We start from the raw sequence: 16,506 nt of genomic DNA on the forward strand, positions 1-16,506 counted from the left end.
CCTACAACTGTATCCCGTACATGGTTACAACAGTGTTAAAGATCTGCCTGTATCGATTTTAACACAACAATGAGAACGTCCCAAGGAGGAACAGGTGCGACGGCTTCACTCCACTCCCCCTCTCCCAGCTGACAAAAGCAGGAATTATTCAATTTGCAGGCGAGGACGGAATGAAAAATGACACCCTCACAGGCAAGAGAGCAGGCGTGTAACTCGATGCACAGGTATTTGACTCCGTTTCTCAAAGCCCGGGCGCAGGGGTATACAAGGTACATTCCTTAAATAAAATGCATTCCAACAGGTCAACCAAGAAAAACAACAAATAAAAACTGCAGATGCTAAAACTAGAGAATGCTAAACTAGACTGAATGCCACCTGTACAGAGTGGGACAGAGTCTTCACTTCAGGCACCCTCATGGGAGATCATGTTACAGTTGTATAAGATGATGATGAGTGTTCAGTTTTGGTCACCATGTTCTAACAATGTTGTCGAGCTGGAAAGAGTGCAGAGATTTACAAGGATGTTGCCAGGACTCGAGGGCCTGAGCTATAGGAAGAGGTTGAGCAGCCAACAACGTTATTCCTTGGAGCACAGGAGAATGAAGGGTGATCTTATAGATGTGTATTAAAATCATGAGAGGAATAGATCAGAAACTTTTGCCCACAATAGGGTGATTTCACCAAAGGTCAAATGAGCGTAGATCCCCCCCTCACGTGACCGAAAATTTTAACTGGAGGACATATGTCAGATCGGTACATGTAAGTGAATGGGGAAACACGCACTTTCCCACCCGTTAAAAACATGGAAAACGGCGGATTTTTGAGCTGAAATTTTCTGTGCTAGTCGGGGTGACCGCGAAGCACAGCGACCTAAATTTTCCGGTTAATAATGCCTTACTTTTGATGAAATTCAGCGAGCAAACGCGATAATTCCCGATATTTTGGATCTTAAAATCACCACGGCAAATGTCAGCTGTTCACTTCCGCTGCTTTCTACCTTCAGTTCCCTCTTGTAACTACCTTACTTTCTATCTTTTTTTTTGCCTGAAAATTTAGGTCGCTGTGCTTCACGGTCACCCCGACTAGCACAGAAAATGTCAGCTCAAAAATCCGCCGTTTTCCATGTTTTTAACGGGTGGGAAAGTGCGTGTTTCCCCATTCACTTACATGTACCGATCTGACATATGTCCTCCAGTTAAAATTTTCGGTCACGTGAGGGGGGATCTATGCTCATTTGACCTTTGGTGAAATCACCCTATAGGGGAATTGAGAACCAGATGACTTAGGTTTAAGATGAGGGGGGAAAGATTTAGTAGGAACCTAAGGGATATTGTTATTTTACACAGAGGGTGATATATGGAACAAGCTGCTAGAGAAGGTGGTTGAGACTATCATAACATTGACATGGATAGGAAAGGTTTTGAGAGATATGGGCCAAATGTGAGCAGGTGGGACTAATGGAGATGGGGCATGTTGGTCAGTGTGGGCAAGTTGGGCCGAAGGGCCTGTTTCTGTGCTGTGTAACTCTATGGCCCGCCGATTCTGTGGAAGATCCAGCTTTTTCTATCTTTGATCTAAAGTTCAGATCTGTACCTGGTTTTGAAGTTCCTTGAATTCTCTCTGCCGGTTCCCCCTTTCATCTTCCAGCCAAGCCACTTGTTTCCTGTGCACAACAAGAGAGTCCGAATCCAATTACGAAGCACTATCAATAATGCATGTATTTCATGAACGTTTTTTAAACCACAGTTTTCCTACCTGTGTTCATTCACTTTTCCCTCCTGGTCCTGGAAATCCTGACGAAACATTGCCACTTTCCTTTTCAAGGAAGAGTTCTCTTCAGCAAGCATTTCACACTCATATCTGAGGGATACATTACTCTTGTCAAATAACTACAGCCATTCTTCAGAGAACCTTAGTGCAGGATTGTAACAAGTTCCTGAAACACACGTTGGAGTCTAACATTTGGAGCACTGTGTGCAGTTCTGGTCGCCCAGCTACAGGGAGGATGTCATTAAGCTGGAATGGGTGCAGAGGAGATTCACCACTTGTGGGCTTGAGTTATTTAGAGAGGTTGGGTAGGCTGGCACTTTTTCTTTGGAGCATAGGAGGCTGAGTGTCCTTAGTGAGGTGTACAAGATCATGAGGGGCATGGATAAAGTGGACGCTCACAGTCTTTTCCCCAGGGTAGAGGATTCTAAAACTAGAGGGCACAGGCTTAAGATGAGTGGGGAGAGATTTAAGAGGGACATGAGGGGCAACCTTTTCATCAAAGTGTAGTCTGTATCTGGAATGAGCTGCCAGAGGAAGCTATAGAAGCGGATACAATTAATACATTTTGGACATAGATCAACAGGAAGGGTTTAGAGGGATATGGGCCAAATGCAAACAAATGTGACTAGCCCAGTATTCTGAAGGAGGGTCTCGACCCGAAACGTCACCCATTCCTTCTCTCCAGAGACGCTGCCTGTCCTGTTGAGTTACTCCAGCTTTTTGTGTCTATCTTCAGTTTAAACCAGCATTCTTCTTACAGAGCCTTCTTACACAGCCTAGTATACTAACTAGGTCAGCATGGACAAGGTGGGCCAAAGGGCCTGTTTCCGTGCTGTACAACTACCCCGAGACTAACTGCGGCTGAGCATTGACCATCACAACATGGGATCAGAATTCATCTAGTGAAAGCCTGATGCCTGGATATTGCAACTCTAGTCAGTGATACCAAACATAATAATGTCTGTGAGCTGCACACTGCCTAATGGACTCAGCTGCAAACTAAGTCAATGGTACTGAGTGTAACACCTCTCACCACAATGCAGGACTACAAACAGTGGCCAGTTTCTCATCGCCAGAGGCAGGCTGCCGAGAGTGGTCGACTCAACCCGGTCCATCATGGACACAGACTCCCCCCCCCCCCCCCCCCCCCCCCCCCCCCCTAGAGCATCGACACCAGGCACTGCCACAAGGGGGCCGCATCTACCATCAAGCATCCCCACCATCCGGGCCATGCCCTCTTCTCACTGCTACCGCCGGGCAGGAGGGACAGAAGCCACAGGTTCAGGAACAGCTACTTTCCTACAACCATCAACCTACACAACCCATCGGTAAGAAGGTACAGGAGTCTGAAAACTGAGTCCTCCAGGTTCAGGAACAGCTTCTTCCAAGCCGCTGTCAGGCTCCTGAACACTGCAAACACCAACTAAACTTCAAACTATCAACTGTCTGAGTTGCACTAGAGAGTTTGGGCTTTGGTTTGGTTGCACTAATATTGTTTTTTTTTTAATTGAACTTATTTTTGTTTTCACTAGAAGCGCAAGACAGACACCATTGTGCAGATGCCGAGAAGTGTGTTCTGCTCTGGCTGAACAACTTCTAATCTTGTATGTGGACTCGATAAGAAGAATAGTTTTGTTTTGTTATTATGTTGTCAATTGAGTACTGTGTTTACAGACCTGTTGAGCTGCTGCAAGTAAGAACTTAATTGTTCCGTTTTGGTACAAATGACAATTAAACATTCCTGATTCTTGAGCCATCAGGTTCTTGAAGAGAGTATGGATAAAGAGCAAGGGGGGTAAAGGGCTAGAACAGGCACCTTGGTCCAAATGGCCTCCTTTTTATGCTGTGCGCGTTATAAGTTTATCCACTTGTTTTACAAGATGCTGGCTTTGAAATAGTGCACAGAAAACTTTCATTATTGCATTAATGTCAATGCCGTAAGACTGCTGGCAAGGCTAATTAGGTTAAGCAAGGGAACATGAAAATAACCAAGGTGACCACACATTTCAGGTAGAGGTTGTTATCAGAAGCACAGACGGATCTGGCAAAGTCTGAGCAAGCACAGCCGGGAACGCCGCGACGCGCTCCTGCCAAACCTCATCCAAACGCCGCGGCCCGATCTTTGCAGGAGGCGTTATTGCTCACTGTCCAAGAAACCTCGCCTGCCCGTCCCAAGCAAGAGCGGGAATGTCCAGGGACAGTTTGAAAATGTTCATATTCAACAGCACCTCACATTTCACTTGGGCAGCTTTCAACCCAGCGATATGAGTATTAATTTCTATAACTTCAAGTGACCCTAGTCGTTGTACTAGTTTCACTGTCGTCTTGCTGAGTTTTACTGTTTGTATCACTCGTTATCACTTTCCCCACAGCCAGCAATGTACCATTGTGGGCTCCACCTCTCCTTGATTATCTTTGCTGGCCTTGATTTGTCCTTTTGCATATCTTTTATTCATTTGTCCTTTGTACCTCTTCATGCCTCTAGTCTCCCACTCCCTCGACTCAGTCTGAAGAAGAATCCCGACCCGAAACGTCACCCATCCTTTTTCTCCAGAAATGCTGCATGACTGCATAGTTACTCCAGCACTTTGTGTGTATCCATCTTGGAATGGTTAGGGTCTGATTAGTGGAAATCAAGAGAGTCAGATGCAGTGCAGAGCGACGGTGAGGAGAGGCATGACTGTGCGACACAGCAGCTACATAACGGCCGACACAGCTGGGAGTTGGACAACCCGGTGCCATGTCACCAGGGAGAAACAATCATGCATCTCGATTCAGTGGCTGTGGAGATAGTCAATTAGATGCCAATCTTGAGATCAGTAACAATAGGATGCTGCTCATTATTGACACGATGATAATGATTGCGCCAAACCTGTACTTGCTCTGAGCCTGGGTTCGCAACCTTCAAGTCCCTGCACCGTCCTCCCACACTCAACCCTCGCCCGTCTCAGCCTGAGCTCCTGCTCATCCCCTTGCCCGTTCAGTACCAGCTCATGGTGGCCCTTCGGCCCGGCAGGATGCTGCTGTCCATCGGCCGAGGGGTGCGAGGGAACTCCTCGGCCAGCACTCGTCCCGTCCCGTGGCCTTTGCTCTCCGGAACCTTCCGTCTGTTCCCTTCCGTTCTTTTGCTTCTTCGAGCTCTGCTCATGCTCATGTTGCACCGCCTGCCCTTCCTGGCCGCAGAACGCAGCCCGCTCCTCCCCAGGGTCCACGCTCTTCCCCGTGGTCTCTCTGCCAAGGGTGGACCATCGGCTGCTCTCCAATCCCCGCTCCCTCACCGCATCCTCCACCCCCAGCCGCCATCTCTGTCTCACGTCCACAGTCTCAGCCCCGATCCTCCCTGTCAAAGCAACAGGCTCGGCCACCAGGGGTAACCTCAGCTTAAATCCATCTCCCGCTGACTCCCTGAAGACATTTAAACACTTTTCATTACTCTAATGGAAACCGTATTTAAGATAAATATTTCCATAATCCCAGGAGAGCTCTGAATAACGACCACAACCTCGTTTGCACAAACTCCCTGGGTCATAGTTACACAGCATGGAAACAGGTCGTTCATCCCAACATGTCCCATTTGACACAACATTTTCACACAGAGTCGTGGGTATGTAGAACAGATTGCCAGAGGGGGTATTTTAGACAGGCACAATGATAACATTTAAGATATTTAGATATTTGGCGGGGGGACGGGAAGGGAGGGATGAGAGTGGACACGTGCCTGCTCGGCAACACCTACCTGAGTCGCTGCAGCTCCTGCTGATGCGTGAGCCTCAACTCCGTCTGCTGCTGCAGCTTATCCTGCAACTGTTTCAGCTGCATCTGCAGCCCCTCCAGGACCAGGGCTCTCTGCCACTCCCCCCCTTCTTGCAGCGACACCTCCTCCAGGGCCCAGGTCCGGCTCGCTGCCTTCCTCTCCCCTTGTCCCTCCGATCCTCCAGCCTCCTTCCCCTCCTCTCCGACCTCGTCCACTCCGACCCCCGCGACCTCTGCCCGCTCAGTCTCCGCTCCGGGCCGATGAACACGGAGCTGGCTCACGACTCCTTGCAGCCGCTCCACCTCCCGACTCCCGACCAGCTTCTCCTCCTCCAGCTCACTCATCTCCAGCTTAAACCGCTCGTCCTCAATCTTCCGCTCCTTCTCAAAGTTCCTCTTCATCAGTTCCATTTCTCCCTCGTAATAATTTACCTGTAAAATTACAGCAAGGTTAATCCACAAAGTGAAAATCCTACTAACCATCCAAACACACGGTGGCGCTGCGGGTAGAGCCGCTGCCTCACGGCACCACAAGCCCGGGTTCAATCCTGACCTCAGCGCTGTTTGTGCGGAGTTTGCACATTCTCCCTATGATCGCGTTTGGGGATGTGGGAGGACCCGGAGGAAACTCACGCTCTCACAGGGAGAACATGCAAACTCCACACAGAGAGAACTCGAGGTCAATGTTTCATCTCTACCCTGACAGGCTGTGGATTCTCAGTCAAAGGGAACCACAAGGCAGATTAAAGCGAGAAAGATAAAGCAGTAATAAACCGGTCACAAGCACAGCTGTAAGGCGCACTTTAGCTGGTGGTGTACGCAGATGCCCTCTGGCTGGAGATGATTTACTAACACCATCAGTGGTGAGAGGCAGCAACAAAGAAGGTATCTGAAGAAGAGACTCAATGGTTGTCCCACCTTTGTTTCCAGCTGTCTCCTCAGGTCCTGCACCTCCTGCTGCCACTGCACTCTCTGTTGTTCCATCGCAATCTCCATTTCAATGCTCACGTTGCCACACCATTCTTCTGGCAATTCCTTATCTGTTCAGAAAATGGGAATGATCTTCAAATGTTTGTAACCTTAGTTCCCACTTTTCCAGACAATAAGTGGGAATAAAAATTAAACAGAATGTTGGAAGTGTTCAGCTGGGCCGGAAACACCTGGCCCGCTAAACCTTTTCAGCATTGGAGGGAAAAACGGTTCACATTTCAAATTTTCAGTTCAGTTTAGTTATACAGCATGGAAACAGGCCCTTTGGCCCACTGAGACCATGCTGACCAGCGATCCTGGCACATTAACACTATCCTACACACCAGGGACAATTTACATTTATACCAAGCCAATTCCAGGACAAGGGGTCACAGCTTAAGGATAATGGGGAAATCCTTTAAAACCGAGATGAGAAAAACTTTTTTCACGCAGAGAGTGGTGAATCTCTGGAACTCTCTGCCACAGAGGGTAGTTGAGGCCACTTCATTGGCTATATTTAAGAGGGAGTTAGATGTGGCCCTTGTGGCTAAGGGGATCAGGGGGTATGGAGAGAAGGCAGGTCGGGATACTGAATGATCACCATGATCATATTGAATGGCGGTGCAGGCTCGAAGGGCCGAATGGCCTACTCCTGCACCTAATTTCTATGTTTCTATGTTTCTAACCCACAAACCTGTACGTCTTTGGAATGTGGGAGGAAACCGACGATCTCGGAGAAAACCCATACGGTCACAAGGAGAATATACTGACTCCGTACAGACTGCACCCGTAGTCGGGATCGAACCCAGGTCTCTGGCGCTACAAGCGCTGTAGGCATCGGGTTGGAGATGTATAGCAGGGAAACAGACCATTTCAATGGGTTCCCAGAGGAAACCCACGCATTCACAGGGAGAACGTGCAAACTCCACGCAGAGGGGACCCGATTTCAGTAGAGCTGAATCCCTGAAGCAGTGTGCAGCGTACGGACACTACTGTGTTGATTAGTAACGGTGTCAATGGTTACGGGGAGAAGGCAGGAGAATGGGGTTGAGAGGGAAAGATAGATCAGCCATGATTGAATAGCAGAGTTGACTTAATGGGCCGAATGGCCTAATTCTGTTCCTATGACATAAACTATGGTATGTGTAGGAAAGAACTGCAGATGCTGGTTTAAATCGAAGGTAGACACAAAATGCTGGAGTAACTCAGCGGGACAGGTAACATCTCTGGAGACAAGGAATGGGTGACGTTTCGGGTCGAGACCCTTCTTCAGACTGATGTTTGGTATCACTGACTACAGTCGCAATATCCAGGCATTAGCCTTTCACTTGATGTTGTGACTTTCAATGCTCAGCGGCAGTTAGTCTTAGAATAGTTGTACAGCACAGAAACGGGCCCTTCGGCCCACCTTGTCCATGCCGATCAAGTTGGCATACTGGGCTAGGCACACGTCTGCAATTGTCCCATCTCCCTTCCTGTCCATAAATCTGTCCAAATGTCTTCATGAGCATCGTTTCTGTAAACATATTCACTTCCATGGCTTTCTAGCGGGGAGATATTTAGAGGGGAGAGATTCATGAGGGACCTCAGGGGTCATTCAGAGGGTAGTCCATATCTGGAATGAGCTGCCAGGTGAAGCGATAGAAGGGGAGTTGCAAAAGACATTTGACAGATACATGAATAGGAAGGGTTTAGGGGAATATGGGTCAAATGCAGGAAATGCTAGCTCAGTATGCCAACTTGATTGGCATGGACAAGGTGGGCACTATGATCTTAAGCCCATGTCTTCTAGTTATTGATGGGTAAAAGACCCTGTGCATTCGCCCTATCTTTTCCCCTCATTATATTATATACCACTAAAGATCACACCTCTTCCTCTTGGGCCCCATGAAATAGTCCTAGCCTGCACAACCTCCCCCGAATGCTCAGGCCCTCGAGTCCTGGCAACATCCTCGTAAATCCTCCCTGCACTCTTTCCAGCTTAACGACATCCTTCCTATAACAGAATGGCCAAACCTGAACACAACACTTCAAAGGAGGCCTCACCAGTGTCATATACAACTGCGACATAACATTGCAACTTCTACACTCAATATCCTGTCTGATGAAACATCTCCCTAACCCATTTTAAACCTTGACTGTCAACACATGAAAGATTGTGCTTTTGTGTGCAATTTCCCTAATATTATTCTTGAATGTGTTGGGTGAGGGATGTTTGGGACAGCTCTGGAGACCTGTTCGACCCTGACCCCAAATACTGTCTGTGTGCAGTTTGCATGTTCTCCCTGTGACCGCGTGGGTTTCCCCTGAGTGTTCCGGTCTCCTCCCACATCCCAAAGACGTGCAGCTCTGTAAATTGCCCGTAATGTGTAAGGAGTGAATGAGAAAGTGGGATAACATAGACGTATTGTGAACGGGTGATCGATGGTCGGCATGGACTCGATGGGCATTTCCATGCGGTATCTTGAAAGTAAACCGATATGTTGGCTCTAGTAGACTTCTTGCATGGTATCATTGACCAAAGGCAAATGAAATGCTAGTATTTATTTCGAGAAGGACTAGAGTATAAAAACAGGGATGTGATGCTGAGGCCTTATAAATCGCTGGTCAGACCACATTTGGAGTATTGTGGGCATTTTTGGGCCCAATATCTGAGGCAGAATGTGCTGGCGTTGGAGAGGGTCCAGAGGAGGTTTACAAAAATGATCCCGGGGATGACTGATGAGTGTTTGATGGCACTGGGCCTGTACTCGTTGGAGTTTAGAAGGATGAAGTGGGACATTGAAACTGACCGAATAGTGAAAGGACTGGATAGTGAATGTGCAGAGGATGTGTCTACTGGTGAAAGAAACCACTAGGACCAGAGGCCAAAGCCTCAGAATAAAAGGGCGTACCGTTAGAATGAAGATGTGGAGGAATATCTTTAGTCAGAGGGTGGTGAATCTGTGGAATTCACTGCCACAGACATGTGGAGGCCAAGTCATTGGATATTTTTAAAGCAGAAATTGACAGATCCTTGATTAGTAAGAGTGTTGGGGGTTATGTGGAGAAGGCAGGAGAATGGGATTGAGAGGGGATAGATCACCCGTGATTGAAGGGCGGGAGTGAGGTCGATGGGCTGAATGGACTGTTCCTATGCCGTCTGGCCTGTGTTCACTCACCGGGATGCAGGGCGTTGACGCTGAGCCGCTCGGTGCCTGGGCGGAAGCCAGAGCTCCGGCGGTGACCGACTGCCGGTCGCAGCTTCCTGACCTGCAGCTGCGAGCGCAGCACTTCCACCTCAGACCGCAGCTCGTCATTCTGGTCACACAACTCCTGTGGAGGTGAAGGCAACAACCTCAGAGCAACGAACGCACAGTATACCACATCCATCCAGTGTTTAGTTTGGTTTAGAAATACAGCATGAAAACAGGCCCTTCGTCCCACCAACTCCATGCCGACCATCAATCACCGTTCACACTGGTTTTAATTTATCCCACTTTCACACTACACACTATGGGCAATGTGCAGAGGGCCAATTAACCAACAAACCTGCACATCTTTAAGAGGAACTGGAGCACCTGGAGGAAACCAACATGGTCATAGGGAGAACGTGCAAACACCACATGGACAGCACCCAAGGTCAGGATCAAACTTGGATCTCATGCTGTGAGACAGCAGCTCTACCCGCTGTGTTACTGTGTTGCTAGGCAAACGGGAGAGGCTCAGGCTTATTGTTGTCACGTGTACTGGGGTACAGTGAACAGCTTTGTTTTTGCATGCTATCCTATCTGATCAGGTAATACTATACATAAATACAATCAGTTCAAACTCAAGTACCATAGGAAATGCAAAGGGGAAGATACAGAGTGCAGAAAATAGTTCTCAGCATTGTAACACATCAGTTCCATTTAAGTCCAATGTATACAATGGGGTAGAGGTGAATCGGGCAGTACCCTATCTTATGGAAGGACCGTTAAGAAGTCTGATAACAGAAGGGAAGAAGCTGTTCCTGAGTCTGATGGCACGCTCTTTCAATCTTCTGTACTTTTTGCTGGACGGGAGCAGGGAGAAGAAGGAATAACCGGGGTGGGACAATTCATTGATAATGTTGGTTGCTTTCTCAAGGCAGCGTGAAGTGTAGATGGAGTCAATGGTGGGGAATCTGGTTTGTGTGATGAACTGGGCTACGTCTACAATGGTGGGGAATCTGGTCTGTGTTATGAACTGGGCTACATCTACAATGGTGGGGAATCTGGTCTGTGTGATGAACTGCGCTACATCTACAACTCTGCAATTTTTTTGCGGTCTCGGTTAGAGCTGTTCCCAAATCAAGCTGTGATGCAGCCCGACAGTATGCTTTCGACGGTGTATTTGTAAAGGTTTGTAAGAGTCACTAGAGACAAGCTGAATTTCCTCAGTCTCCTCAGGATGGTGTGCCTCTTGGCTGTCATTTCAAAGTGGTTAATCCTTGAGAGAATGAAGTAACTCCCGCATCAACTGCTTGAAAGAAAAGCACCAACAGAAGCGACTGGGGATCCATTTTGCACACGGTGTTTGTATTAGAGTCAAGCTCCAAGAGTGTTTAATTGTCACATGTACCGGCAAGGGAACAATGTGATTCTTCCTTTCTACAGCTTTCCTACCAACAACTAGACACCAGCTCTGAGCTACTGGAGACCCTGGGACAATCTTTAATCGGACTTTACCTTGAACTAAATGATATTCACGTTATTCCCTTTATCCTGTATACATACACTGTGGATGGCTCGATTGTAATCATGTCTTGTTTTTCCATTGACTGGATAGCACGCAACAAAAGCTTGCACTGTACACATGACAATAATCTAACTAAAATAAACACAATAACACACAGATCAATACATAATAATCAATAAATGATAAATGAATGACCATAATTCTGTGTAACCATAATGGTGCAAAGACTGAAGTCCATACATAGTGCAACAAAAAACTAGAGGATATGAGCACCCACTGCATGTGGCTGGGGATGTGAGTGGCCTGCCTGTTTAGAACTGGGTGACCACTGATGTTTGTGCAGCAATGCAGAGTCCCACGTCCTGCCCCCATCTCCATCCACTCGACCCACACACACTTTGTGTGTATTTTTCACTTCTTTGTAAGAATGGGGTTAACGAAGGAGACTGCAGAGAGTGGTGGACGCTACCCGGCCCATCACGGGGACTGCCCTCCCCTCCCCTCCCATCTAAGGGATCTACAGGAGGTGCTGCACGCACACCACCCTGGCCACGCTCTCATCTCGCTGCTAACATCAGGAAGGTGGTACAGGAGCCTGAAAACCGTGATGTCCAGGTTCAAGAGCAGCTTCTTCCCAGCAAACATCAGGCTCTTGAACATCTTCTGCGGACTGTGTCTTTGGTTGCACTACGGACTTTATAATTATCTTGTGTTAGTTATTCATTTTTTTATTACAAATGTATCTGTATGTAATTGCATTTACAGGCCTGTTAAGCTGCAGCATTTCAAGACAAGGTGGCGGCACAAATAGAAACAGGAGCTCATGTGCGCAATTTGAGATGAAAACGAGGGTACAATCTCACTCACAATAATAAATGATGATTTGTGGTCAGCTCACCTTCACCCTCTGGCGAGTCCAAAGGAAGGCGTTAGAATGGAGAGAGAGAGAGAGTGGATAAAGTCAGTGCAAGGTTGTTGCTGTGTTAGTCCTTGCACCACACAGACAGGAGGCAGGAGACGTTGGAGCACACATGACAACAATAAGTTCATACATTCTAGGAACAGAATTAGGCCATTCAGCCCATCGTGTCTACTCTGCCATTCAATCATGCTGATCTATTTTTCCCTCTAAACCCCATTCTCCTGCCTTCTCCCCATGGTATCAGTTGGAAGATACTAGCATGGATAGCTGGAAGACTGGATGGCAGAAGGCAGAGAGTGCCAATTCTGGGGAGCTTTTTTGGGTTGGCTGCCGGTGACCAGCGGCATTCTGCAGGGATCAGTGCTGGGGCCGATACTCTTCATGGTGTATATTAATGATTTGAATGAGGGAATTGAAGTTTGCCGATGATACGAAGATGGGTCGGAGGGCAGGTAGTGTGGTGAAAGCGGAGACTCTGCAGAAGGACTTGGACAGGTTAGGACAGTGGGCAGAGAAGTGGCAGGAGGAATACAGCGTAGCAAAGTGTGGAGTCATGCATTTTAGTAGTAGGAATAAAGACATAGACTACTTTCTAAATGGGGAGCAAATTCAGAAATCGGAAGCACAAAGAGGCTTGGGGGTGCTGGTGCTCCCAAAAAGTTAACTTGCAAGTTGGATCAGTAGTTAGGAAGGCAAATGCAATGCGAGCATTTATTTTGAGAGGGCTACAAGACAAAAACAGGGATGTAATGCTGAGGCATTATACGGCACTGGTCAGGTCACATTTGGAGTATTGTGAGCTTTTATGATTGGGTTAACATTTGATGAGCGTTTGAAGGCTGTACTCGCTGGAGTTTAGTAGGAGGAGGGGGTCTTCTTGAAATGTACCGAATAGCAAAAGGCTGAGACAGTGTGAATGTGAAGAGGATGCTTCCACTATTGGGAGAGTCTAGGACTAGAGATCATAGCCTCAGAATAAAAGGATGTACCTTTCGAAATATGAAAAGGAATTTCTTTAGTGAGAGGGTGGTGAATCTGTGGAATTAATTGCCAGACAGTGGTGGAGCCCAAGTCACTGGGTATTTTTACGGCGAGATTGACAGTTTCTTGATTAGTAAGGGTGTCAGGGGTTATGGGGAGAAGACAGGAGAATGGAGTTGAGAGGGAAAGATAGATCAGCCATGGAAGGTTGCTTCTCAGACTGGAGGCCTGACTAGAGGTGTGTCTCAGGGTTCGGTGCTGGGCCCGTTACTGTTTGTCATCTACATCAATGATTTGGATGAGAACATACAGATTAGCAAGTTTGCCGATGATACAAAAGTTAGTGGTTTTGCAGACAGTGAAGATGGTTGTCAACGATTGCAGCAGGATCTGGATCGATTAGCCAGGTGGGCGGACGAATGGGTGATGGAATTTAATACAGAAAAGTGTGAGGTGTTGGATTTTGGGACGTGGAACAAGGGCAGGACCTACACAGTAAATGGTAGGCCTCTTGGTAGTGTTGTAGAGCAGAGGAATCTAGGAGTACAAGTGCATTTTTCCTTGAAGGTCGAGTCGCAGGTAGATAAGGTGGTAAAAAAGGCTTTTGGCACTCTGGCCTTCATCAGTCAGAGTATTGAGTATAAAAGTTGGGAGGTCATGTTGCAGTTGTATAAGACATTAGTGAGAACATATTTAGAATATTATGTTCAGTTCTGGGCACCATGTTATAGGAAAGATATTGTCAAACTTGAAAGGGTTCAGAAAAGATTTACGAAGATGTTGCCAGGACTAGTGGGCGAGTTGGGCCTGTTTCCACACTGTATCAATCTATGACTATGATTGAATGGCAGGGTAGATGGGCCGAATGGCCTAATTCTGCTCCCAGAACTTATGACACCCTTACTATTTACCACAACTTCCTAGCTCACGAATAAACAATCTGGATACCGCTTTAACAGAGAAACATCACCTATCCATGTTCTCCAGAAATGCTGCCTGACGAGCTGCATTACTCCAGCACTTTGTGTCTTTCTTTGTAGACCAGCAACTGAAGCTCCTTGTTTCTGCTTCTTAAAAGAGGTTTGTTGTCATAACACATGGGCCCTTTGGCCCACTTGTTCATGCTGAGCAAGATGCCCCATCTACACTAGTCCCACCCGACCATGTTTGGCACATATCCCTCTAAACCATTATTATCCATGTACCTGTCCAAGTATCTATTAAATGTTGTTATTGTGCCTTCCTCAACTAATTCCTCTGGCTGATCTATCTTTCCCTTTCAACCCCATTCACCTGCCTTCTCCCCATAACCCTTGACAACCTCACCAATCAAGAATCTGGCAATGTCAGCTTTAAAAATATCCAATGGTTTAGCCTCCACAGCCGTCTGTGGCAATGAATTCCACAGATTCACCACCCTGTGACAAAAGAAATTCCTCCTTGTCTGCATTCGAAGCTCCTCGCCTCCCCCCTTGACATGGCTCCCGGGCCCCGGACATGACCACCTACCCTGCATTTCTGCTCGTACGCCAGGATAATCTCGGCAAATCGATCCTCTTGCCCAAAGAGCTCGATGTGTGAATTATCCACCACTCCGAGCTGCACGTGTGGGATGCATGGGAGATGGGGAGAGAGAGGCACATGTTAGACAGATTACAACATCACTTGGTTTCATGGTCATCGAGCTGTACAACATAAATGGTACAAGTGAGATGAGACAGTGGCCAGGATGGTGTGGGCCTTTGATGATAGTGGCTGAATTTTGTTTAGCTTAGTTTTAGAGATACAGCATGGAACCAGCCCCTTCTGCCCACAGAGACCACACCGACCATCAATCATCCGTTCATACCAGTTCTATGTTATCTCACTTTCCTTACACACCAGGAGTAAATTACAGAGGCCGATTAAGCCACAAATCCGCAGGTCTTTGGAGTGTGGAAGGAAACTGGAGCACCCGGAGAACACCCATGCAGTCACAGGAAGAACGTAGAGGTTTACGTTGTGGGGTTGACGGCACTGGGCCTGTACTCGCTGGAGTTTAGAAGGATGAGGGGGAACCTCATTGAAACTTACCAAATAGTGAAATGAGTGAACTTGCAAAATAGTGAAACTTACCAAAGAGTGGATGTGGAGAGGATGTTTCCACTAGTGGGAGAGTCTCAGACCAGAGGTCAAAGAACGTATCTTTAGAAAGGTGATGAGGAGGAATTTCTATAGTCAGAGGGTGGTGAATCTGTGGAGTTCATTGCCAGAGAAGGCTATGGAAGCCAAGTCAACGGATATTTTAAAGCTGGAGATTCTTAATTGGTACAGGTGTCAGGAGTTATGGAGAGCAGGCAGGAGAATGGGGTTGAGAGGGAAAGATAGCCATGATTGAATGGTGGAGTAGACATGGTTGGTTGAATGGCCTAATTCTGCTCCTACAACTTATGAACATGTATAAAAAGGCCAGTTGAAGCGAAGCAGCATATTGGGAGCAGTTGTGTGGGAGAGAGGCTACGGTAACAACATTTCAAAGACATTTGGACAGGTATGGATAGGAAAGGTTTAGAGGGATATTGGCCAAATGTGGACAGTTTGGGCTGAAGGGCCTGTTCCACGCTATGTGACTCTATCCCCCCCAAAAGAGGAAGGTGCCTGCCTCCCCCCCCCCCCCCCCCCCCCCCCCAAGGCTGGACAAGGAGGGAGCGGTCCCCAGTGGAGGTCTCTCTACAAGGGAGCCCTCCCCCTTTACATCGGGGACCTGGGGTGGAGAGTGTTACACAAAGCCGTGGCCTGTAATAGATACTTGAGCCGGTTCCCGGACTCTTCCCCAGCTTGTCATTTCTGCGGTGAGGAAGAGACCGTGTTCCACGTGTCCATAGAGTGTGAGAGGTTGCAGCCCCTGTTCGAGTATCCAAAGGGGCTGCTCCTCATGTTTTGGCTACATTTTAGTCCAACACTATTAATTTATGGGCACCCGGTACCGAGGGGAGAGGGTCGGGAGGGAGGAGGGGGTCTCCCTGTCGGTCTGCTCCTGAGGGCCTGGCCAAGATGGCCATTACACGGGTCCAGGCAGCGGACAGGCGATGGCCGCACAGCGGTCGGCTGCCTGCCCCTTTTCCGGGTTTACGTCCGTGCCCGCGTGTCCCTAGAGAGGGAACAAGGAGATGGACAAGGAGATGGTGTTTACTTTATCTTTAAGCATGTAGTCGAGGTCCGTCTGTAACCTGGCAATCAGTCTCTCAGATTCCGCCAACTTCTCCACCGCTTCCATCAACTCTGTCTGCAGCCGCCTGTTCTCCTGGTGAAGGGGAAAACTGTCATCAAACAGCCAGAGTAAACCAGGGCTCTAGTTCCAACCTCTCACCACCAAAGCAACAGCCTGTGGGTTATTATTGTCACCTGCGCCAAGATACAGTGAGAAGCTTTTG

The 16,506-nt window shown here is 47.8% G+C and overlaps 2 protein-coding genes across 2 annotated transcripts in view; one reads left to right on the top strand and one right to left on the bottom strand.

The window, feature by feature from the left end:
• Positions 1–16,506, top strand: part of eif4a3 (eukaryotic translation initiation factor 4A3) — a 165,823-nt gene that overhangs the window by 90,597 nt on the left and 58,720 nt on the right. The window lies entirely within an intron of this gene.
• ninl (ninein-like) overlaps positions 1–16,506 on the bottom strand; it is a 60,938-nt gene that overhangs the window by 9,908 nt on the left and 34,524 nt on the right. The window contains exons 12-18 of the mRNA XM_055639331.1: positions 16,266–16,376; positions 14,603–14,692; positions 9,654–9,807; positions 6,442–6,563; positions 5,507–5,955; positions 1,756–1,860; positions 1,594–1,663 (exon numbers count right to left, since the gene is read on the bottom strand). Of these exons, the coding sequence (XP_055495306.1) occupies positions 1,594–1,663; positions 1,756–1,860; positions 5,507–5,955; positions 6,442–6,563; positions 9,654–9,807; positions 14,603–14,692; positions 16,266–16,376 (1,101 nt within the window). The remainder of the gene's footprint in view (positions 1–1,593; positions 1,664–1,755; positions 1,861–5,506; positions 5,956–6,441; positions 6,564–9,653; positions 9,808–14,602; positions 14,693–16,265; positions 16,377–16,506) is intronic.

Source organism: Leucoraja erinacea, chromosome 8 (genome assembly GCF_028641065.1).
Source record: "Leucoraja erinacea ecotype New England chromosome 8, Leri_hhj_1, whole genome shotgun sequence".
NCBI classification, from domain to species: domain Eukaryota; kingdom Metazoa; phylum Chordata; class Chondrichthyes; order Rajiformes; family Rajidae; genus Leucoraja; species Leucoraja erinaceus.